The 25357-nt window shown below is 43.3% G+C and overlaps 1 protein-coding gene across 2 annotated transcripts in view; it reads right to left on the bottom strand.

The window, feature by feature from the left end:
• notch1b (notch receptor 1b) overlaps positions 1 to 25357 on the bottom strand; it is a 51387-nt gene that overhangs the window by 13531 nt on the left and 12499 nt on the right. For both annotated transcript variants that reach the window (XM_079689185.1, XM_079689184.1), the window contains exons 3-21: positions 20005 to 20267; positions 19173 to 19511; positions 17777 to 17899; positions 17458 to 17691; positions 16636 to 16791; positions 16178 to 16363; positions 15453 to 15566; positions 12325 to 12438; positions 11918 to 12151; positions 11724 to 11834; positions 3793 to 3985; positions 3569 to 3714; positions 3336 to 3449; positions 2488 to 2607; positions 1982 to 2134; positions 1637 to 1865; positions 762 to 963; positions 329 to 482; positions 39 to 223 (exon numbers count right to left, since the gene is read on the bottom strand). In XM_079689185.1, the coding sequence (XP_079545311.1) occupies positions 39 to 223; positions 329 to 482; positions 762 to 963; positions 1637 to 1865; positions 1982 to 2134; positions 2488 to 2607; positions 3336 to 3449; positions 3569 to 3714; positions 3793 to 3985; positions 11724 to 11834; positions 11918 to 12151; positions 12325 to 12438; positions 15453 to 15566; positions 16178 to 16363; positions 16636 to 16791; positions 17458 to 17691; positions 17777 to 17899; positions 19173 to 19511; positions 20005 to 20267 (3370 nt within the window). The remainder of the gene's footprint in view (positions 1 to 38; positions 224 to 328; positions 483 to 761; positions 964 to 1636; positions 1866 to 1981; positions 2135 to 2487; positions 2608 to 3335; positions 3450 to 3568; positions 3715 to 3792; positions 3986 to 11723; positions 11835 to 11917; positions 12152 to 12324; positions 12439 to 15452; positions 15567 to 16177; positions 16364 to 16635; positions 16792 to 17457; positions 17692 to 17776; positions 17900 to 19172; positions 19512 to 20004; positions 20268 to 25357) is intronic.

The following is a 25357-nucleotide window of genomic DNA, read 5'->3' as shown; positions in this document are numbered from 1 at the left end:
ACCAACAACTGGATGCATATTGTTTTAAGTGCTGTTACCTTGCAGGTGTATCCGCCTAAGAAGTCAGTGCAGGTGGCTCCGTTCTGGCAGGGGTTGGGGGTACACTCGTCCACCTGCTCCCCACAGTAACTGCCAGTATATCCAACCTGGCAGTGGCAGTAGTGCACGTTTCCTGCGTCAAGACACTGACCCGAGTTACGGCAAAGAAGGGAAACGTCCACTCCTACGCAGACAGGACGAGACGGTGAGCATTTCATTTTCACAAACACACTAATTCACAATATATGATGTGATTTTGATATCCAAACCCAGGTAAGGCACAACTTACCTCTCTGTTTGGCCGCCACCTCACAGGAGACACTTGGGACGTCACAATAAAGTCCCCCCCAGCCGGTCTCACACTCGCAGTTGTAGGAGGTTCCTCTCTGCCAGCAGGTTCCGCCGTTCTTACAGGGAGACGTGTCGCACCAGCGGACCAAATTCTGGAAGGTTTAACGCAGTAAACTCAGTCATTTACTTATAACTATTTAAACATTTTAAACATTGATTTGGTGTTTTCTGGTTCAAAATGATTATAAAAGTATAAGTAACAAAGAGCTAAACTTGGTTCAGATGGACTTTTTTTGGTTTATTTCTTATTATTTATGCAATGTTTCAGTGTTTACCTGCACACCACTAAAAAAGTTCACAACAATACTTTATACCGCTGAATAAAGTCAAAGACAAACAAGCTCATTTAAAGCCCCTTCCTGTCCGCCTACCTGGCAGTTGAGCCCTGTGTATCCGTGAGGGCAGGTGCACTTGTATGTGCCGTAGCTGTCCTGGCAGGTGCCGCCGTTCAGGCAGGGTTTGGAGTCACACTCGTTGATGTCATGCTGGCAGTAGCTCCCAGTAAAGCCCGGCGGGCATAAACAGGTGTAGGTGTTGATGCCGTCCATACAGGAACCCCCATTGAAACAGGAGCTGCAGAGGAAAAAATTATAAATTGTTGTATGAAATCAAACTCAATAAGATGTAAAGTAGCTTTCAAGGAAGAGAGGAGTAAATAAACTCTGATCCACTGAAGTTGTGTACTCATTCACTTCTGATTTAATCATAGAAAGTTACCCAAGAAGAAATACTTTTTATTATACTCCATATTCAAACTCCCTCCTGGGAGCTGCCAAGATAGTTGAAACACAAAACCATTCCTTGCATTTTAACAACTCTACAGTTACAAGCTCATTTAGAGTACCGGCCAGCTAACCCACTGTTCATAGGACAGCTGCAACAGTGCTGAAGTCAGCTGGTGCACATCAACCCTCCACCAGAAGGGGCAGTGGTGGACAAGAAAATGGGCTCTACATGAACAAGTGGATAAAAGTGAATCTGTTGATCCTACTTAATAATTTGTGTAGATACACAAGGAGTTCAGTGTTCACCTGACTGTCTTATCTGTTATAATACAAATGGTTTGAATACATTTGATAGTGTGTAACTGTTTCTTCTTTTTTGTATCTGATAACATGTTCACACTTATTTATAATTCTTCTTTTTTTAAATGTGTCTTTGTGAAGCACCTTGTTGCTGAACCTGTTTGCCTTTTAAAGTGCTATATAAAGTTGCATATACTTGTATATATATTACTACTGTGTACCTCTCGGTGCAGTCAGGCGTGTTATTTTCACAGTGGATCCCGCTAAATCCGGCCGGGCAGGTGCAGGTGTAGCTGTTGACGCAGTCGGTGCAGTTGGCTCCGTTCTTGCAGGGGTTGCTCTCGCACTCGTTGATGTCCTCCTGGCACTTTGTGCCCCTAAAGCCGGGCTGGCAGGTGCACAGGAAGCCGTTCACCTCGTCCTTACACAGGCCGCCATTACTGCAGGGGTCTGTGGGAGGAGGGGGCATCAGGATAAGCTAAGCGAATGTGTTTTAGCCCATTTTTTAAGCTCTTGGTTTGAAATGAATGTAGAGTATGTAATGTACGAGAAACTTGAGAACGTACTGGGCTTGCAGTCATCCACGTTGCTTTCGCAGTTGCGTCCAGCGAAGCCCGGTTTGCATGCACAGCGGTAACTGCCCAAAGTGTTCTGGCAGGTCGCTCCATTGCGACAGGGATTCTTTACACACTCTTTGATGTCCACCTCACATGTTTGACCTTTGAGGGGTGGAAAAAGGAAGATACTGTAAAGTGCATCTCTCTTTTGTTAAACATTGCCACATATATTTATTTATTCTATACTATTGACTTTTTCCTAGTTATTAGTTGCTTTCTGAAGCTAGGCACAGGGATGAATGATTTGAGCAGTAAGATTGTGTGAGTAATAAATAAATGTAATTTTTGTATTGATATACATTCTTAAATAATCTGGCATTTTTAGCAAGAATATACTGGGAGAAAGAACATCCTGAAACTAGAGTTCTGTTGTAAAATTATTTTGTTGGGAATTCATAGAGGAATTGTTTACTAGTTCCTTTAGGTCACACAGGAATTAAGACATTAATGTTTACCTTGCCATCCTTCAGGACAGATGCAGGAGAAGCTCTGATAGTCCTCTGACTCCTGACACACTCCTCCTTGCTTGCAGGGTTTAGAGCTGCAGGGTGCCATCAAGGTTTCACAGTTCTCTCCTATAACACACAATCCAAATAACATATTTAACACAAATAAATGACATCTGTTATGTGTTTAACATTAACTCTACTGCCTGATACCACGTATGAGTCATCATACACTTGGAGATAACCCAACCCAAATGGACACAGAATCATCTTTCAATCAGTGCTATCAGAAGATTTTAGCCAGGTTCTGTCAGTGTGAGAGGCCTGCGGAGACATTTCCCTATCTGTTTCCATAACACACGGCTCCTACAGGAAGCAGGGTCCAGTTTCCGGCCATTGTGAAACCATTTGCGGTTCTGTGAGACAGGAAGCAGGCAAACAGGAAATGTGTCAAGAACCCCTGTTCCCACCCCGGCACAAGCGAAGGGCCCTTTATTATTTAAAGTCCTGTGGATTTTTCCGAAATAGACGACTCGACAAATACGAGAAAACGTAACCTTCACCTTTCCATCATTATCTGTTTTGCCACAAAATAAGTGAGATGGCATGAAAATATTTTCCAGCTCTCTTATCGGGATGCTTGTGTAACACAGAAGCAGAAGGAGTCAGAGGTTCGGTGTCACTCAGCCCTGAGGGAGTCTTGAGGCTGAACTTTCCTCGACAGTTATTTGACCCCACGCAAATGTTTCCTCTTTGCCCAATAACTTAAAGCACACTGGCTGTGGAAAAGGAAGGAAATGCCTGAACACCAGGCCAACACATGGGTGTATCAAATATTTTCAATAATATTTTCATACCCGTGTAGGGCAGGACACAGTTGCACTTGTACCCAGCGACATCGTCAATGCACGTCCCCTGGTTGAGGCAGGGGTTGGAGGCACATTCATTGATGTTGGTCTGACAGTTTGGGCCTGCGGATAGAGCAAACAGTATTTTATACACACTTCAGTTAAGAGGTAAAACAGTCAAATAGTTTGGAGACACATATAGGCTTAAACATCAACAAATAATAATCCACACAAATACTGACCGGTGAAGCCCATGCGACAGTTGCAGACATATCCGCTGGTCATGTCCTTGCAGGTGCCTCCATTCATACAGGGGTTGGATTCACACTCATTGTTGTTAATGTCGCAGTTTTTACCGCTCCAGCCAGAATCACACAGGCATTTATAGCTGTCGTAGAGAAAAACAATAAAGTATGATTAAAAGGTTCTTTGGAAATATCATTGAGCAGTTTGTAGAAAGTCTCACCCGTTGATCTTGTCATCGCAGTGGCCATGAATGCAGGGGTTGCTGAGGCACTCGTTGACCTGGGAGAAGCAGGTGGTGTCATGGTAACCTTCTGGACACACGCAGGTGAAGCTGTTGATGCCGTCGATACAGGTGCCGCCATTGTGGCAGGGGTTTATGGCACACTCGTCGATGTTCATGTTACACATGGTACCTGAGAAAAAGGACAGGATGCTTTACTATCATGTAGCATCATTTGTACAATGAGTAGAAAACATACTTATTATCAACAGCCTGCCAAGAGGCAAAAGGGAACTGGGAAGATTCATCAAACTTTCAATTCAGTGTGCTAAATATGTGGCTAGAGCTGAATAGCCAAACTTAGCATTAAGACTAAAAAACAAAAGGAAACAGTTAGCCTGGCTTTGTCAAAAGAAAACAAACAACCATCAGCACCTAGAGTTCAATAATCAAAACAATGCATTTCATTTGTTTATTCCACACCAAAAATGAAAAACTATAAGGTTTTTACAGGGGGACTATAGGCGCTTTCACACCGGAGTACTTTTCCCAGTATAGTTTCGATAGTTCTTGAAATGTTGCGTTCACACCAAAAAAAAACAGAACTAGAACTTAGTTCATGAGAACCTTTTCACCCCCTTTTTAGTCCCTGCTAGAGAGCAGGTACTTTCCTGGGAGAAAAAGGTTCCCATTTTTGATTGGCAGGGCGAATTGCAAACTACGCCCCGTAAAACTCAGAAAAGCCGCCATTGTATTTTCTGGCATTGGCATTAGCAGTCCTGGCCTTCCCACGGCGCCGGGTCTAGTAGAAGCTGCTGAGAGTGCCAGCAGCTTCTACTGAAGCCAGTCCCCAACTCCAGGGACTTCCGGCCGGGGAAGAACTGCTCGGGAAGAAGAAGAAGAAGAAGAAGAAGAAGAAGAAGAAGAAGAAGAAGAAGAAGAAGAAGAAGAAGAAGAAGAAGAAGAAGAAGAAGAAGAAGAAGAAGAAGAAGAAGAAGAAGAAGAAGAAGAAGAAGAACAAGAAGAAGAAGAAGAACAAGAACAAGAACAAGAACAAGAACAAGAACAAGAACTAAAGAGTTCTGATTAACTAAGTACTGGGAACTAAGTACGGCAAAGTACTTGGTGTGAAAGCGCCTAATGTGTTCTACTAGGACAGGGGTTGGCAACCCGCGGCCCACGGGCCGCATGCGGCCCTTTAAGCCCTCTGCTCTGGCTCCCTTGAGCTTAGACAAAAATAAGAAGGAAATAAAATAAAAGTATTTGTAGGACTATTTATATTTTGTTGCATGGTTGAAAATGTTTCGTATCTTGTATTTTGAGGTGATACTGTGACACATAAATAAAAAACAAAACAGTTTTAATTAGGTCAACTAAAATATGCGTCACATCCTGCTACGGTCCCGCGCGAGCGCCTTTTCTTAGAGGCGCTCGCGCGGGGACCCCCGGCTCGATGAGCGAATAAACTTTTCTTTGATAAATCAAAGAAAAGTACCGGAGGAACACAGGATTTAATTCTGTGTGGACAGAGTTATATGCTTTCACAGCAGACGATGCTGGTTTACCGGTATGTTTGATATCTAGAGAGAAGTTGTCAACGGTGCTGCAGCCTTTACGTATCGAGGAACAACACGGGAGAGGAAGACAGCTGACGATCTTCAGTCATAATTCAATGGGGTATGTAATTTATTTCAGAAAACACTTTTTGTTATACTCCATGGAATGCTCTTAAAGTCCCGATAGCAATGAATATATGAAATGCTTTGACAATAAATACATACAACAATTAATCTCTGGAAGCCGTAGTACTTTAAAAAGCACGAACAATCATTTTAGCCGGCTCGGCTAAAATAACTGGATGGCCTACCTGCCTGTCAGCCTTCCATCTGTGCACAAACTTATCTCGTGGCCTCATTGATAATGCGCGTTCGTGTGTGTTGGAGGAGGGTTATGGCTAGAAAGGATCCGTCTAGTGTAAATATGACGTCACGTTCTCGTTGTAACTCTCGTTGTAATCGGAGCGGCTCGGAAACACATCTACAGAAGTAACATGATGCAACATACACGTTAATGCAGCAGCAATATTAATAGAGAAACATCAGACATAATAGTAAAACACTGCAAGGGAACATTTTATTGCACCAGGAACTATCTTGGGACTTTTACTGTGACAACGTTGATTTGCCTATGAATAAAAAATAAACCATAGTGTTGGTGATCTACAGTGTTGTCATTCTTCTTTGAACACCAGCAAGACCGCTAACACCCTATTTCAACAATCACACTCCCTGTAATTGACATAATTAATAGATAGTTTAGCTTCTCATTATCATTTGCTGTGGCCAGCGGCGCCGGATTCATTTCAGAAGTGGGGGGGCCAAAAAGTGTGTGTGTGTGTATGTGAAAGAAATGCTAAATCTACAGTGGTAATCAGTCCGCCAGTGCCTCCGCCAGGGCGGAGTGGTAATCAATCCGCCTCTCTGGCTACAGGAGGTAATGCAATTCATGAAACTTATTTAAAAAATTCAAGAAATTGACATAAATTATTTATTCAACCGATGAACAATAGTTGTAATACAGTTACGAAAAGGACGAAGAGCCACTCGAACTGGCCTGGCTGGGGCGTAATATTAACTGTATAATAAAATAGGTCTTCCAATGAAACTATTGGTTAATAACACCTAACACAAGCTGTGATGTCATGTAATCAAAATCACATGACTCAAATGTCCAATCACAGGTGAGGGTGGAGGCGGAGCACCCTTCAAACAAATGTCCGACATTAGGCTAAAGCTAAAGAACATTTCCACGTGGCTAAATCTACACAATCTTCCTAGATTTTGCCGAAGTAAACCTCCCTTCGCTCACTGGCAAAGCAGAAGCTCCGGAGCACTTTTTTGAGGTCCAGGCCGTCGGTCAAATCTTTGTGGATGTGGAGGAAGAGAAGGTGATTTAAGTGGCGCTCGGACATTGTTGAACGGAGGAACGTCTTCAACCGACGGAGGCTGGAGAAGCTCCGCTCAGCTGTTGCATTTGACATTGGCACAGTCAAATACAGCCGTAGAAGTTTATCCACTTCACTGAAGAGGGATTGCGTGCCTCGTCCCTGTGCCGCCAGCATGTCGGTGATTGTGGACACCTTTATCACCTGCATGATGGGTCTTTCAGCGGCGGAACTACTGTTGTGTGCCTGCAAAACTGCTGGAAACAGTGACAACTGGGTGGACAGCCGTTCCATGTCAATATCACCTGTGTACATGTCGACCAGATTTTGGGGGATGTTGATGCTGCCGAAACCAGGGGGACTGTTTACTGCTGTGAGGAGTACCTGATCCATACTCATCAGCATTTGCAGAGTGGGTTGGTTAAACCTGCGAGTCAGCTCAGAAGTGAGCAGGTCAACTACCTCAAAAAACTGGCTCCTGAAGTAGTCCTCTGGATTTTCCCACTGATGAGACGCATCCCCATCATCATAACGGCGTGGAGCGCGCCGCCTTGGAGGAAGAGCCGGGGCCTGGACCAGGTCGCTCATGTTCGTTCTTTGGGCCTCTTCAAAGATGCTGTGGAATGCCTCTGTGGACCTCAGGTTTGTGTAGTGTGTCTGGAGCATCTGCACTGCTGACTTAACTGTCTCTGCTGAGAGGTCTTTGGACTGGAGCACCCGAGCCACCTCTTCCGCAGAAGAAAACAGTGTAAGACACACTTTCAATCCGAAGAACACACTAAATTGAGTCATCAATGCCTGCAGCCCTGGTGCCTTCTTGCTTGCTTCTGTGTTCCCCCCCATTCGGATTATTTCATCCAACGTGTCGTAGACGGCTTCATAATTTGCAAGCAGGGATTTTATTGCACTGCCTCTGGCTGTCCAGCGAGTGGGGCAGAGCGGTGTGAGGCCACTGACAGTAGGAGAGGCAGCAGCTGCAGCATCCCTAATGGTATTAAAGATGGCAAGTCGTTTTGGTGAGTTGTTGATGACCTCATGTATGTCGTGAACTAAACTGAAGGCACCACGTACCATGTTGCACTTTGAAGCAGCTTCCTGGAGTATGAGGTTCAAGCTGTGATTAGTGCAATGCATTGAGATTGCTTTGGGATTGATGTCTTTAAAACGTTTGGCCACACCTGACATTTGTCCCTGTAGAACAGATGCGCCATCGTAGGTTTGCCCTCTCATGTCACCAATGTCCAGGCCGCATCTCAGTAACATGTCCTTAATAGTAAGCGTTATTGATAATGCGTCAGTCTTAGGACAGTCATACATTCCTATGAAGTCTTCATGGACAACATAATCAGCTGATACCCATCGTACAGTCAGAGACAATTGTTCATGCCCGGAGCAATCGCGAGTTTCATCCACAATAACTGCATAATGTTCTGCATTGTTTTTAATTTCTGTTAATAAAGTGGTGAGAGATTCCCGATACATTTGGTTTATGAGTTCATTGATTGTCTCGTGTGATGCATATTTCCCGGTGAGCATGAAGCTTCTCAGAGTGGGGTTTTTATCAGCTACGAGTTCTACTAGCCTTTTGAAATTGCTCTCCTTATCCTCATGCCCCCTGATTGCTAGGCCCTGTCGGGTTAGAAACTGCAGACAGCGCAGCTGCTCCATCATCCCATCTCTTCTTTTTTCCTGCTCAATACGCTCCTGTTGGACAAGCTGGATGTTGACTGGTGTTTGACTGAAGAAAGCACACTTTTTTTGAACACACTCTCTGTGAACATTGGACTTTTCGTGGCTGTCCAGGAGGCTTGGGCACTTTTTCCAGTTATTACATCCGGTATTTACAAAACTGTCATCTCCACATTTTGAGAAAGTTACCAGCCGTTTGACAGCAGCAAATCTGCAAATTTCACAGAAGGCCCGTTTAGTGGTTTTACAAAGAATTAGCCACTCTCGGTTTTTGTACCATTCTGCATTAAAGTACCTTTCTCTTTGTCCAAACGATCTAGCGGTCTCCTTTTTATCAACAATTAGCTGTGCAGCTTTACCCGTCTCGATGTCGCGACAACAAGCCTCCACGCAGTCGGAACCAGCCTGTTTCGGTTCAACGAGGCCTGCGGTTTTGACAGTCTCTGCGGCCGCAGAGCTGCTGCTTTTGGGTTTATCTGGCTGCGCTGGTTCTATAGTTGAAGGTCCAGGCTCCGGAGTTGTGGTGGATGTCAGGGATGTGACATTGAAGTGGTTGAATTTAAGTTTAGTTTGACTGTATTTCATTTTCTTATGCGCTGGTTCTTCTGACATGTTTGCGAGCTAAGTTTATCTTTCTAGGTTAACGGCTGCCACACACAGAACAACGTAACAAATAAACAAATCTCAGCTTTTTCATTGGTTGTAATGTAGGCTACTTGATACATTTGAATGGTGTGACAATGTCCTCTTTGATTGGATTAAAATGTACATATTCTTCCTGTTATGTTTGCCTGCTTTATTTTACCTAGTGCAATATTTGAACTGCTCGCATTAACCCAAAGACACATTTTGAGTTGTATACACTGTTGGAAAGAGGAGATTCCTAGCTTTCTAATGATATCAGGATTGTTGTTGTACTCCAAATATTAAGCAAAATGTCACATTATATAATGATTGCCACCGAGTCATAATTTTGAGAAAAAGACGTTCAAAGTTTCCTCTTCTCTGGAATCCATCGATCTGATTGATTATTAGCGGGGCAAATGACCAGAGTAGCTATGGAGGGAAAATATTTTCGTTTGGATTACTTGTCTGGGGTAAACTCGCAAGTGTGTCTGTGTTAAACACACAGACGAGAAACACCGGCTGTTGTTATGCCCTGTGACGTTAAATTACTCCGTTCTCCTCTTGTAATTATGCCGTTACAAGCTTTCAAAGTTGTATTTATCATCTGGATTTGCCGAAACAAGTTTAATATTCTGAAAGCCAAGACTTTGTTTATTTGAAATCAGATGAAACTGTCACGGACCCTGCCGTGTTATCTAGATTACTATACGGTTTACATTAATAATTTCAGTGAGAGGGAGGGGGAGGGGAGCTGCTGCTGCTGCTGCGCTGAGGGGGAGCCGAGTGAGAGCGAGGTGCCTGTCTTCTTCCCTTTACAAGCTTCAAAACTGTATTTATCGTTTGTTTTTGGAAATAAAAGTTTCATATTCTGAAAGCCAAGACTTTGCTTATTTAAAATCAAACAAAAAACTCGAACCCCGGAAAAATATTTCTTTACACAAATACACGTATATTTTTGAATTGATCCATAAAAGTGGGGGGGCCAATGGCCCCTTGGCCCCCCTGCTTCCGGCGCCCCTGGCTGTGGCCAACTGATGTTAACGATCGTAACTGAAAGGCTGCCTGCCAAACGTAAACATTCAGCCACGTGACATTCAGCCAAACTCTCGCGAGAGTTTTACACAAGACGGATCCTTTCTAGCCATAACCTTGGAGGAGGGACTCTATAAGAAAGTCTGAAGGAAGAGGCATATTTTTCCCGGTTGTGTATTTTCAAATTCTAGCGCACACGAGCTGGTTTCTCCATTCTTACCTACCCTACCTTTAACTCTTTTTAGGGTGCAGCTACATGTTTTATTTATTTCAAAGTGGGCCCATTTTAATCATATTTTTTGTTCCTTCAAATGTGCAGAGGACTCCCCAAGTGCTGTGTTTAATTTATTTTAAAGTAGGCCTGTGTATTATTTGTAATTCTCCTTATAGGAGTTCTTTGTTTCTTATTAGAGGTTAACAGTTTTATATAATGTAATAAATAGCCTAATAAATGCAAAACAACTGTAGTTTTTTTCTGATATAACAATAAATACAACTTTATTAGCTATCAAGCTATGAAATATGTTTTGCGGCTCCAGACAAAAAAATGTTGGGGAAAAAGGAGCAAAATGGCTCTTTTGGTCAAAAAGGTTGCAGACCCCTGTACTAGGAAGTCATTATGCTAAGCTAGGCTAACTGTCTCCTTGCTTTAATCAAATGTTTAGTCGACAGATATAACACTTCTGATACAAATGTTGGCAAGAAAGACAATAAACGTATTTTGTAAAGACAGTAAACTGATGGTTTTTAAATTGTAAAATAATTTCTGCTACAGCTGTCAATAACACAATTTTGCACTTCATGTGAGGTACTATTTGAAATACACAGAGGCAAGTCACATAGCATCACACAAAGGCGCAACACAATGAAATCTATATCTCAGAGCAGCCAATGTATCAATTTCCAGAAACATGAGGGGTTTTTAAGTCCCTCTTTGTCGGCCACTTGGAGCGTTGACGCCATTCAGCCTGGTGCCACGCATAGCATGAAGGCAGCCCATTTAGCTTTAGAGCAGGGACCTGCTTCCAAGCTTTTAAAAGCTCAACTTTCAGGAATCTTTCAGGGAATCTTTTCTCCCGCTCAAATCCCAGGTGAGTGTGTGTGTGTGTGTGTGTGTGTGTGTGTGTGTGTGTGTGTGTGTGTGTGTGTGTGTGTGTGTGTGTGTGTGTGTGTGTGTGTGTGTGTGTGTGTGTGTGTGTGTGTGTGTGTGTGTGTGTGTGTGTGTGTGTGTGTGTGTGTCCTCTCTTTGTACAGGAGGGCAGCTTGTTGTGTCCTAACAGCAGCAGGTTGGGGACAGGGAGGAGCTGGAAAGTGATACCGGTCGAGCCTCAGCGGAGCGTGCGCACTCGCTCGCCATCTGTCACCCTCCCCATCAGGAAGGCTCGCTCCTCTGTCCATACGTTAAATCGTACACCTTAAACACTCATTTATCTGCTGGCCACCTGAGACAGCAGCCATGTTTACCTGTCTTAAGGTAACTTTGCATAGTAGAGAGCCTATTGTCATATCGAAGGTCTGTCATGATTCAGTAGGTATCAGTGTTAATTAGTATTTTGAAATCAAGTGGGTTAAAAATGTTATTCCCACACAAAAGGTCATATGCAATGATGACCAGCTGTCTGTGTAGAATAATGCTTACCAGAGTAGCCGCGTTCACATGCACACTCGTAGCCATTGATCTTGTCGATGCAGGTCCCATAGTCACAGGGATTGCTCTTGCAGTCGTCAATGTTGATTTCACAGTTGATTCCTGTTGAAAAACGTATTTTAGTATCCGTGAATGTCATTAAAAAGTAATGATTACATGTGTTTTTGTATGCGTGTGGCAGTCACCTGTGGTGCCCTTGAGGCAGCTACAGATGTAGGCGTTCTCCCGGTCCTGGCAGGTGCCTCCGTTCCTGCACGGCTGGCTCAGACACTCGTTGATGTTGGTCTCACACAGACGCCCGGTGTAACCCGGCTTGCATTGGCAGCTGAAAGAGGCCAGGCCGTCGATGCAGGTGCCGTAGTGGCAGGGGTCCGAGTAACACTCGTTGATGTCTGTCTCACAGTGCCTCCCAGAGTAACCTGGATAAATTAAAACATTTGTTTTTTAACTGTTGTACTAATCTTTATTACATTTGGCATGTTTTTTCCTAGGGTAAATATAATTGGTTTATTTTATTTCTGCAATTGCAAACCTTACAGTTTGCCTTAAAAAACAAAAATGTTATATTCAGCTTTAATCAGCACTTGTTTACCTTCAGTGCACTCGCAGGTGTACTTGTTTGGGCCGTCTGTGCACTTGGCGCCATTTTTGCAAGGCGTGCTGGCACACTCGTCGATGTCTATCTGGCAAAGGTTCCCAGTGAAGCCTGGAAAAACAACAAGGGGGGTTACTGTGTGCATGTGAGCATGTGTGTGTGTGTGTGTGTGTGTGTGTGTGTGTGTGTGTGTGTGTGTGTGTGTGTGTGTGTGTGTGTGTGTGTGTGTGTGTGTGTGTGTGTGTGTGTGTGTGTGTGTGTGTGTGTGTGTTCTCACCATTCTAGACCACTCATAATCCTGAGTCCATACTCTCATCGAATCAGAAAATCTGCATGTTAATTAACAACTGTGCAACACTACAAACTCTCTATTTTCCCTTTCACTTCTTTTCAGCACGACTCCAAAAGGAGACGGGAGGGCGAGGGGCACCAATTCGTTCAAAGTGGGGGGGAGGGAGGGAAAGAAATGAGGGAAGAATGAAAGTTGCGAGGCCTCCTGACCAAGAGTTGAGAGACAAAGGAGGGCCTGTCTGCTCAACGCAACGCCAAACTGAGCCCGTTGCCTCCTTTGTCCCCAAAAACTTTTCCATCACAATGCGCATTCTCCCGTCTTGCTTTCACCCCTTCTCCACCACCCCCTCCACCTCCTGCCCGTCCGCCTCTAAAAGCCTCGCTTGACCTTTGACCTGCAACTATTCAAACTCCTTGTCATTCAAAATCTACCAGCGGTCTTTCCCTTTGCTTTTTCCCGGAGTTATCCCGATCTCAGCTATTTTCTATTCGTCTCCCCCTTGTTCACATGATGGTATAGTCCAGGTACTTGTAGGATGTTGTCTGATGAAGAGATAAAGCCCTAGCTCCCCTCCTCCTCCACACCACACAGGAACATGCAGGTGGTTTGAGCTAAAAAGACTCAGTTGCTGCTCAACTGAAAGGGGGAGCTGATTTCTCACAGTGGACTTTGCTAGAAGCATTCATGAGGACATGCATGTGTATTTTCATCTATACACAAACAGTATGTAAAAACAAACTGTTTTTGTGTAACTAAAAAGAAAAAGTACGAGAAATTTGCCAAAAGATTATAATTTGGAAGTCACATTAGGTAACAACTGGATGGTTTATAAATAATTGGATGCTTTATAAAGCTATTTGTTATGCTTAATAACAATTAGCTTATAATTGTTAAATAACCTTTGACATTTTCAACAGTTTAACGATTTCTAAGATATTTTTGAAGGATTTTGAAAAAGCTTTTGCAGTTTTTTTCATAATTTCTCTTTTAATTCTGCAGGTATTTTTAACAACCTGGTAAATGAAATGTTGTTAATAACTGCTTAAAAATGCTTTAAAAAGCGTTAGTAAAACATGCATTAAAGCATTTTATAATCCAGATTCTTTTTTTTGAGAAACTATTTGACCTTTCTGTTCCTCTGAGTCCTTCATATTTTCTAAATTAAGTGTTTGTTTATACAATATGCACATTAGTAAGCCATCCTACACTTTATTAAGGGTCACTGTTTTAGTGACTGTCAGTTTTTATGTGGCTTGCAGTAAGTTTATCAAACTGATATGCAGCCTTAGAAAACATGTTATGCCCTAGAAATTAAATTCTAACCACACTTAAACTATTCGATCCACAATAAAAAGCTGCCTATATTATACATAATCGAAAAGTGGAAGACCAGCTGTTTTGCAGAGTGAGAGGGGAAAACAACACCAGTTTATTCTGCTAGAAATGTTGCTAGTTTCCAACAGCGAGAAAGAAGCCTCAGAAGTTTTTGCCAAGATGTGACGCAAAAAGTAAAATGTCTTTAGAGTTCTGTTACAGTGCCCTGTGAAAGAATATCTAACCCAGATGCACAAACAAGCATACCCAAGCTGAGGCAGAAATGCACAAACACACATCATGCATCCCAGCCGCCAAAGAGGGGTTTATCCCCAGACTGCAGGAATCAGACATTTCAATGGCTCTCAGTGGGGTTTCCATGGCTATTCCATGTACAGAAATAATAAGAGGGGACCCTCGCCTCGGGCCTGGCTCGCAACGGGGACAAATTTACATCTCAAGCAGGGCGGTTAAGGCCCCTTCCCCTTCTATACCCCTCCCTGCCTGCTTCAGCATAACGGTCCGTGCCTCTAATACCCCCCACCACTCCATCCACCCTCTCAAAACAACACGTTCAGCACCACTTTGTGCCGCTTCCTCACATACACCCTCTCTCACTGTCCCACAGTTTTCTTAGGCGTTAAGCTCTTCTGTTCACTCTTGTACTCCTTCTATTAATTCTAAAGCTTTCCTGTTGGGGTGTCCCTCTTTCTTTCTTTCTTTCTTTTATTTCTAGCCTTCTTCCTTCCCTTCTCAACAGGAGGAATCCTGCCTCACTCCACCCAGGCCGCCTTTGATCCACCCGACTCGCTTCTTTATTTTTCTCCCCGAAAAGAAAGAACGTGAAGAAGAAAAAAAATCACTTCCACCTCAATGATCCCAAAGAAAGAATGCAAAACAGAAAAAAACACTTTTGAAGATCGCTCCTTTGCTTTCTTCTTTTCTCTCTATCCACATTCAATAGTGGCATTCCTTCACTCCTGAATAAAAAACATCAATAGTTGTCCAAATAATGTACACCCAATGGCATTTCTGGTAACAAAATAAGAGCTTAAAAACACAACTACAGTAGCTGCCCTCAAAATAGATCAAACCATTACCTCATTCACCATCAGAATGCAGAACATCTCATGTTATAGTGCCTGCTATTATTAGCTCTCCCTTGCTCTTAGTCACAATCTAGACTCTGGTTTAGATCCACACGTTTCTGCTCACTCATCAGACTTAGCAAAAGTTATAAGAAACTTGTTCAAACTTCCCCAGGCCTTTCCGTATAGATTTTTTTCTTCCCTCTCCTCCTTGACTGCTGCGTTCATTCTGGGCTACCCGGGCCTGCGTAAGCCTGCCTCAGGGCGGGGATTAGTGCCCGTCCAGAAAGGTGTTTGTGTGTATTTGTGTTTGAGTGAAAGAGAGATAGAGTTAGAGAGTAAGGAAGAGAGATCGACCTCTGTGCCCCCTGGCCCCATGCCTCCTCCCTCCCCCCCCCCCCCGCCCCCTCTGCAGCAGTACGCAGCCTCACCTGTGGGGCACTGGCAGTGGAAGGCGTTGATCTTGTCGATACACTTGCCGTTGTTCAGGCAGGGGCTGTTGGCGCACTCGTCTGTATCGATCTCGCAGAACTCCCCCTCGTAACCTGGCCAATTAGCAAGGGAGGATAGGAGGGGTGAGGTGGGGGGGGACGGGGGGTAGATCGGTTAGACAAGAGACACAGAGAGAGGCGCTTTCACACTGATGTTATATACATACACCGCTGTAGCTAATTTCAATTATACACAGAGGCTTTGTGAAAACCAGTAGAACTGCAACTTATTTCTCATGTTATCATAGTGAAAAGTGGCCATCATAATTCCTGTTCAGTTTAAGAGGACGTAAACCAAACAGTGCAATTGATTGAGATAATCACTACGCTTTCCCATAAGATGAAGAAAGTTGAGAACATTTAGAAACTATTGTAGAACTGTAGAAGTTTGGCATTTATTTCTGGGAAACTGACTTATATTATTGATCAATTATGAATATAGTTATTTTCTGTCATTTGACATTTCAATTAAAACAATTAAAACAATGAAATCATTTAATATATAATTTCTCCCTTTTTAAATGGCTTTAAATACATTAAAAAGTATTTATATATTTGAATCAATGTAACAATAACAAAGAATGCATTATCAAGGCTTTGCAATTTATAAAATGTCACTCCCAATGCCTAGAATTTCTGTGATTACTCTCACTCTCATGTCTTACCTGGCATGCAGATACAGTGGAAGTCTCCTATCTGGTCCAGGCAGGTGGCCTCATTCAAACAGGGGTTGGACATGCACTCGTTGATGTCGAGCTCGCAGCGCGGCCCCACGTAACCACGCTGGCACTTACACTGGAACGAGCCCTTGGTGTTTATACACTTCCCTGCATGCTCACATGGGTTGGAACCTGTTTAAAACAAATCCATACTTTACGTTACTTAAACAGCGTATTGTGTATGTACATGACCTTACACGGAGCCCTCTGACCGCAAAGACATGACTTGGCTTTTATTTTGCTGACATTATGAGCACAAGTATGGGAACCAAAGTAACAATAATATCAGGAAAGAAGGAGATTATATAAAAGAGTTATACATGTGTTTTGAAAAACGTTCTTGACAGTTGTTTTTTGTCATTTTTGGGCTGAATATAGGAAACATATGTTCGATTTAGTTTTACCCAGTGAGCACTCGTCCACATCCTGATCACAGGACGCTCCGATGTACCCAGTCGGACAGGTGCAGAAATGGTTTCCGCTGACAGGGCTGGTGTCACAGTTGGAACCTTTCTGACACGGGTTGCTAATGCATGCGTCCTTCAGCTGGCACAGCAGTCCTGGTAACACAGAAGATAGACTTTATACTCCATCCTGTCCAGTTTAAAACATTAAAGAGAGTTACTGCTAAAGTAACGCGTGGCAACATGTATTTACTTTGAACAGGCACAGAATTAACACCAAAGATTAACAATTATTTGGGGAAGAAAAAGGATGTAAAAAAGACATCCCTCTAGTAAAATAAACTGATGGATTTCATCACAGTGGCGTCTTCAAATGGCATTGAGAAGACAAGTTAACTGAACGTCTAAATGCAGAAATTATAAAGTTATTAAAAGAGTATAGCAATATTTCAAACTATATATTAAGATCAGTTCGACTGATAATTTGTTAAAGTTCAGTTTTGTCTCTTTCAATAAATAAATTAAAATCCCACGGTACAATATTGCATTCTTTCAAAGTTGTGTTTATTGTGCATGTTGACATTGCAATGGTGATAAAAAAAAGATATATTTCAAACGAGCAGTTTGAAAACCAAATATTATCATTTTTCTCTATAGACTTTTTAGCCTTTAATTTAAGCCTTCATTTTCTGTACCCTTCACAACACAGCATAGAGTGTAATCTCATCATAGAAAGCTATCCTAAATAATTGTATCTTATAAGGCTGAAACATGTTCATATAAAACCCTCTTACATATTAAGAGCTAATTAAAGATAAATACCTGTGCGGCCCGGCAGGCACTGGCAGTGAAAGGAAGCCACGCGGTCATGGCAGGTGGAGCCCTGATGGCACGCGGCGCTGGCGCAGTCGTCGATGTTCTCGCTGCAGTCGTCACCCGTCCAGCCGTTCACGCACACGCACTGGTAGCTGCTGTAGGTGTTGTGACATGTTCCGCCATTTTGGCAGGCGTTGGGCATCAGCTGGCACTCATCGACATCTTCGGTGCAAAGTTGACCTGCGGGCGGATCAGGGGGATGACTGACAAACTCTTTAAGGCAGGTTAAACTAATCAAAGTGAAAAGGAACATCTCTATACAAACCTGTAAATTCTGGTTTGCACTGGCAGTTATAGGTGTTGACTCCATCTACACACGTCCCTCCATTCAGGCACCCATGACCTGGACAGTCATCAATGTTGAGGTTGCAGTTTTTCCCATTAAAACCTGTAAGAAAGAGTAAAATATTAATTACTGTCTCCAAAAAGTGGGGGCTGATTTACAGTTCTCGTTTACGACAAAGGGAGTGAAACTTCTCTACAGTTAAATGTGGTCAACGGTCTTTCTAAACCCCAAAAAAGAAAGAAGGCAGCTGTGCCATCTGGAGATCTGTGGTTGTCTCACCATGTAATAACATTCACTCTGCTGTACAGATACACGACGAGAGGAGCCACCGGACTGTACATGTGGCATGTTGGATAATACAAATCAAAAACAGGACAAGTCAGCCCTGCTGCTGCTCGGAGTCACATTTGCTCATCTTGTAAAATAATTGTTTAGGTCTAAAGTCAAGGCACACAGCTAATAGTGCTGAAGACCATTTTTACAGCTTTTTTCCCCTTTCATTTGAGGTTTCCTGGTGAAAAGGACACTTAAATAGTTAGTAGAGGCTTTAATGTTTTGTCTACAAGATTAGGAGAAAAGGGGAGTACCTGAGCTTTGCAAAAGTATATTCGTAAAAGAAACCTCACCAGTCTATCAGTGGAATAGTGTATATAATATAAAAGGATTGTCAAGATGTCTCTAGGGACAGCTTGTTATGGACGGGAGTGGCAGCAGACAAAGACAAGGCAGAGAGAGACTGTGCGGAGGTGATGAGAGTGCAGGCAGGACCTAACGTCCCAGCAAGCTTTACTTCACCCCGCTGCTATGTGGAAAGGATGTTGTCCTTTGTCCATTTCCTTATGATAAGCCCCAATGTCTTCCTGCTCTGCCTTGTTCACACACTGTACTGAGTAAAGCAGACACACACACACACACTCATGTGTATGCACACAGACAACACACAGGCAGGAACAGCCCAGCCTTAAATGACATCATCCCCTAACCAGCCACTAACAGCAGTGACATCTTAGGGGGACGTGAGTGGCTTCAGGAACACAGTGCACTAAGACATAATACATTTGCGTTTATTCAAGAGGATCTTTAATGGTCACATGGTTCATGACAGCATATAAAATTACCTTTAATTCTAAATGATTAAAGAAGTGTACTTGTTACTGACAACAAGACACTATGTAAAGGCCAGAGAGAAACCTAAAGAGTAGCACAGTGTGAGTGGCGATGAGTGAATGAGTGCAGGGCTTGTGGGCAGAAACTGTGGCAGGAAAGCTAAATGCTAACGCCTTCAATGTTTGAATCCGAACTGTCCATTCCACTGTCATACAAAAACAAAGTGGATAATGCATCTATATATATATATCAAGTATAACCTCCGTACCTGGTACACAGGAGCATTCGTAGCTGGTCTCTCCCCTCTGGATGCAGGTGCCTCCGTTGTGGCATGGCGTCGGGTTGCAGGGCATGTAACGGCTCTCGCAGTGCTTCCCCGTGTATTCCTGCGGACACTGGCACTTGTAGCCTCCGACCTCATTGATGCACAACCCGCCACTCCTGCAGGGTGACGGGCTTGTGTCACACTCGTTGATGTCCTGTTTGCAGGTCTTTCCGGTGAAGAAGGCCGTGCAGGTGCAGATGTAGTGGGACTCGATGGCGGTGCATTTGCCGCTGTTGGCACACGGGTTTGAGGCACAGGGATCGGCTTGTTGGCACAGCTTACCTGAGGGCAAGGAGAAATTATGTTATAGTAGTAGTTATAGATCAAAAATATTTGTATTGCGTTTCGACAATGCAAAAAAAGTTTGTCATTTAGAAATGGAAAGCAAAATATATGCATACAAATGAGACAGTGGTTTGTACTGATTGTATGTACAAAGAGAAGATAAATTACAAAAAACAGAAACAAACAATAACAACGACTAAAGTAATCTCATACATTCACTGCCAGTGAGCCTCATACACCGGAAACATTGTTAAATGAATATGCAAGTGATACATATGCATACATGCAACATATGCATATACTCATACACATCTACTGTATACATACATATGCTGCAGGTAAGCTATACACATACTAGGCTTTTTTCTTAGGATTTAGGTCAACAACAAAAAATGTATCTAGGTCTAGGCACCAAGGTTGATCCTTTAAGACCCATCAGATAATAAGAAAGAAAACACTGCTCTGCTGTCATAATCCTGTTGTTTGTTACCTGACCATCCAGGGGGGCAGCGGCACTTGTACGTCTGGAGGCTCTCCAGCTCGCAGGTGCCTCCGTTGCGACACGGCGAGCTGATACACACGTTGTTGATGGGCGTCATGCAGCGGCGGTCGGTGTAGCCCAGTTTGCAGGTGCAGTTAAAGTCCGCCGTGTTGCCCTTGGTCACAGCGCGACACATGCCGTCGTTCATGCATGGCGATGTGGTGCACGGGTCACGAAACTGGCACCTGCTTCCTGCGAATCCATTCCAGCACCTGAGGAAACACAGGTAGAGAGGTGAGCAACAGGAAGGCGAGAAAGGAGAACATTGCATCTATGAGAGAGAAGACATTATTCTGCAAACTCTTTAGCATAGCTTTGACCCTCATTTACAGAGTGACAAAGACAACATATATCGTACAGCTACTAACATACCTTCAAGCTTTGCAGATAATGGAACAGGCATTTTGAAATGGCATTTGGGACTTTTGGCCACATTTAAGTAATAATCAAACAAAAAATGATGATGAAGACTTGTGACGGCGTTGGACTTGTGACGGTGTTGGACTTGTGACGGTGTTGGACTTGTGACGGCGTTGGACTTGTGACAGCGTTGGACTTGTGACAGCGTTGGACTTGTGACGGCGTTGGATTTGTACTAGACGCCTCACTATTTTCGCCTTCGTGCCCTTATTGTTCTGAAACTTGTGACTGTGCTGATCTGTGGCCTCCTTTTTCTTTTTGCTTATATTATAAATAAATAGCTCCTCGTTTAAAGAGCCTATCTTTGTTTATATCATTTTTATTTGAGTTTATTATTAGAACCAACCTCTTACCAAGAACACCTGGTCTTGTGTTGCTTCCCTTTTATCCAAACGAGCTGGGGATGTAACATATAGTATGGGTATAAACAGTTTACTCAAGATCATCAAAAAACGGCTTCTTTCTATCTTCTCATAAATGTAAATTATTTTCATTTATTTTCCGCCTTTAAAAGAGTGAAATTGGTGAAAGGGAATTCCCTAAAACTATTTTCATCCATCCAATCTTCAATTTCATCTCATGCAGTACGGATTGAGGAGTTCACAGGGATAAGACAACACTTCAGAGGAGCAAGGCCGGTCATCTCTTTGTGTGCTTATAAATCAGCTGCTAACCAATAGGAATAACGGTCCACTCTTAAAGGACGTTCCTGTCCCTGCTGTTTTTTACGACACGGCAAGACGACCATGAGAAACTATTCTTTAAACGGGACATTCAACTTCCTACCCTCACCTCCCCCTCAAACAATGTGTTTCAGGCTGTAAAACAGAGTGATCTGAACAGAGGGAGGAGGGGGGGACAAACTCCTGTGATGTTTCTCACAGGTCGTGTCTGAATCATAAACGCTGCTTGGACCCCAGCGAACAAGTTCCCAGAGAGAGAGGAAGGGGGAGCGAGAGAGCGGTGGGGGGGGGGGGGGGGCTGCTGGGACACATTCAGACATTTACAATTACAATGCGAGGAGTTGAAGGGTGTCCCCACGGCTCAACAAAGGGGCCACACACACAGAGCTCATACCTACACAGTGTGCAGTCATTTACACTTACACACACACACAGGAAGATTATACACAAGTACTACACACATACAGTTACATGCACATCAAGCTGTGAAGGTATGGGTTATCCGATAAAATGTTCCCATACATTCGAATATAATTAGAGTTATATCCGAGGTGTCTATTGTTATCTTACTTATGTAAAAGTGACATTTCCTTGTTCCAGCTTGTATGTGTGATGAAATGCTGATTTTGTCTTCTTTACCTCACTATAAACCAGTGTTTCTCAAAGTGGGGGGCGCGCCCACCCTGGGGGGTGTAGAGGCATGACAGGGGGGGGGGGTCCACACACCACCTATAAAAATAGCACTTTACCCCTGCTTACACCTATATGCCGTGAGCCGATTATCGAGCCTTCATTGTAACAGTCGCGGGTACACTGTGTATTTGCGTGGGGATTGTTGCAGTAGAAAATTCCACTGTAGTGCCCGGCACCGTAATGGGAAACCCTACATGTTTGAGCACCCTCTATGAAACGTCAAGCTACCCCACAGCACCCCCAAAATAAATCTCTGGCGCCGCCAGTGAGCCTGCAACCCCGTTTTGAAGAAATGTGCAGTGCAAAAACAGGCTCATTGCAGCCACTAATGCAATAAGACACACTTTGCCAAATATCAGCATTTTCTTTGCAAAGTGGCAAGTCTCCCTTGAAAAAGAGATCAATGATCTCAAGGGATACACCTGGGTAAATAAAGGCTTGAAATGAAATGAAATTAAGTATTATAACTTATTGTCCGAGCAAAGTTTTTTTTTTTTAAAGGAATGCTCACGTTCATATTGATGTATTTTAATAAATGTTAACTTGGCCCATTACGTGACTATTTGTGTTGGGGGGACCTGACTTTTTTTTTTCTCCAAAGGGGGGGCCTGACAGAAAAACTTTGAGAACCACTGCTATAAACAGACATTTTGTTCAAATTAAAGGTTTCTTAAAACAGGTAGTCATACAATAACGTTGCCTTAATAGAATCAGATAAATGAATCACTGTACTGCAGGTGTTTCATCTGTAAAACCAGAGTGGGTTAAATATTTAGAGAAATACACTTTTTTCCCCCTTTATTGGCTAGAATTATAAGATTGAATCCATCGTAGTATATGTACATTAAATACGAAACCAGAGGCTGAAGCTGGTTAATCTTAGAATAAAGATTCTAAAAGACAGTTAACAGCTAGCATTGTTTTGGTAAAATTATGATATGATATAAATCAGTTAAAATCTTAACAAATAAGCGACTATGAGTTTGACTGGGTATTTACTGCCAACTGTCAGATATTTCAATACAGAGTGTGCGTCAGTGTATGGAGTTAATAATGCCCAGCTCTATTTGCAGCTCCATTTGACACCAGAAACAATCACCTCCGACATGCCACATTGGACCCTCCGCACTGCAACATTCCCATATTCATCAACTTCAGGGATTCAATACTGTTGTCAACAACGCTGGGTGGTCATGGATGCTTTGTCATGACAAAAACAAAGCATCAACTTAACAGGAGAAGAACAAAAAGAAAATCTGCAGTAATTGGAATCCTTGTTCCTAATCTGTCCTTTCCAGGAGTGGAGACACAAGAAAAGCATCAATCATGGCACCTTCAGTAGCTCTCGGGGCTGAAATGTGCTCGCTTTGACCTTTTTGTCGGCACTCATTCATCCTGAGGACAAGGCAGCATCTATGCCACAGTGTTTGAGCTGCAAGCCAACATTACGGAAACTTCAAAGCCTCTTGCCCCCACCTCAACGCTTGTTATTCCTCCCTCCCCAGAGAGGATTTGCTCCTGCATCAGACAAGGGATGGGGAGAGGATGAAACGGAGGAGACTGGCGCTACCTGACAGATTTCTGGAGAGTGAATTCCTTCCTCAGAGGGGAACGTCTAGAAATCGAAATTCCTTAAGACTTAATTCTTGAAAAACAGTTCTCTTTGTAAACTGGTGCGGTTCACTCTAACACAGAAACAACATTGTGAATAAAACATCCTGTCGACTTCAAAAGCGGCTTTCCTAACGACATTAAAAACCGGCATTACTCTCAAATACCTGAACAGAGCCAGAAAGTCTGTTAGCCCCGAGGGGCTCACAGGGCTATGTCCCCAAACATTCCCAGGGGGTCCAGTATGTGTTGGTGTGTGTATGTGTGTGTGCAGAGCCATGAGTTGTAGGGACAGGGTTGTAGGGACAGGCGTGTGTTTGGACAGGGTCTCCCTCTCAGGGGATTAGGCAGCCTAAGGACTGTGGTAAGGAAAAGAAAACATCACATGCCAGGCTGCCTGCTGCACAAACAGTAGTAGAGAGTGGTGGCATGTGACCACGCAGAGAGAGAGCGAGTGTCATTTTGTCTGGGACCACTGTAGTATTAAGGTGAAACAAGAATTGGCTAAAAGTCAAGTCTGTTAAGTAAGAAATTCTTTACGGTGTGTTTCCTTTACAAAACACAAATCAGTTATTAAGAGGAATGACGAGTAATTGTATAGCCCAAAATCCCATATTTAAGGGTTTTACAACGTGCTCTGATGAAGCCCAAAACTAAAACAGTAAAACAGCTCCCAATATCACTTTAATGTTGGTGATAAAGGTATTAGTATTTGACAGACAACAAAAGTAGTAGAAAAACAGAAGTTTAATCAGATGGAAAATTGTTACATTCAGTGTTTCACATACATTGATTTATTTGTGGCGGGCCGCCACAAATAAATATCGTCCGCCACAAATAAATATCGTCCGCCACAAATAAATATCGTCCGCCACAAATAAATATCGTCCGCCACAAATGGATCTCATAAAAAAAAAATGTATCATTATTTTTATTTTTTTTGGTAATCTAATGGATAGTGAAGTGGGCTGATGATCGGAAGGTTGCGAGTTCAGATCCTGCCTGGAACACCACTACTAGTGTGCCCTTGAGTAAGGCACTTAGCCCTTGGTTGCTCCAGGGAGAATGTCCCTGTAATTGGTCATTGTAAGTCGCTTTGGAATAAGGCGTCTGCTAAATGCCTGAATTGTAAATGATATTTTTGGGAGAATAAACCCCACAGATCCTCAACTCCGGTGTGTTTCACTCATTAACAACGCAACACAGAGCAACAAGATCATTGTCTACAGTAGCCATGAACTCACATGTATTATCTTATTTGAAGGGGGGGATGGATGCATGGACCATCCGAATAGGTTAAGGGGCCTTTGGCTTTTCTTGCCGGGAGGGGTACGGTGCGGTACCCCTACAAAGAATCAAATTCTGTGGGAAACACTATTTATTCTATTGATAACTTGAAATACCTTAAAAGGTCCCATGTCATGATTCTCCGGTTAGTACCCGTCCCCTTGTGTGTTATGTAGCTTGTTATGCATGTAAACGGTCTGCAGAGTCACAAACCCTCAAAGTACACCCTGTAGTGAGTAAAACTCTAACACAGAAAAGACCTGTCTATGCTGGCCCAGAACGCCTCGTTGGAGATTGATCTTTTTCCATTGTTTTCTTCTTATAGTGTAGTAAGTACAGTGACTTATTAGGTATAGTGACGTAACGTCTCACATTGACTTCCTCACACACACACACTCAATCTTTTCTCAGCTGCAGCTCCGCAGATTTCTCCGCCTGAACTCACCCTGAGACAGCGAGACGCGGCGGGGCTCGGCCAGGGCTTGTTTTGAGCACACACGCAGACTCACAGCCAGGCTGCAGGTGTGTGCTCGGGCTGGGTCTCGCTGTGTCTCGCAGATCCCCCGCAGCAACCAGGAAATGACACCAGTAAGCCAGCTCACACTGTC

The sequence above is a fragment of the Notothenia rossii genome, assembly GCF_949606895.1.
Source record: "Notothenia rossii genome assembly, chromosome: 6".
Classification (NCBI taxonomy): domain Eukaryota; kingdom Metazoa; phylum Chordata; class Actinopteri; order Perciformes; family Nototheniidae; genus Notothenia; species Notothenia rossii.
The sequence above is the reverse complement of the archived record's forward strand: the minus strand, read 5'-3'. Positions and strand labels throughout refer to the sequence as shown.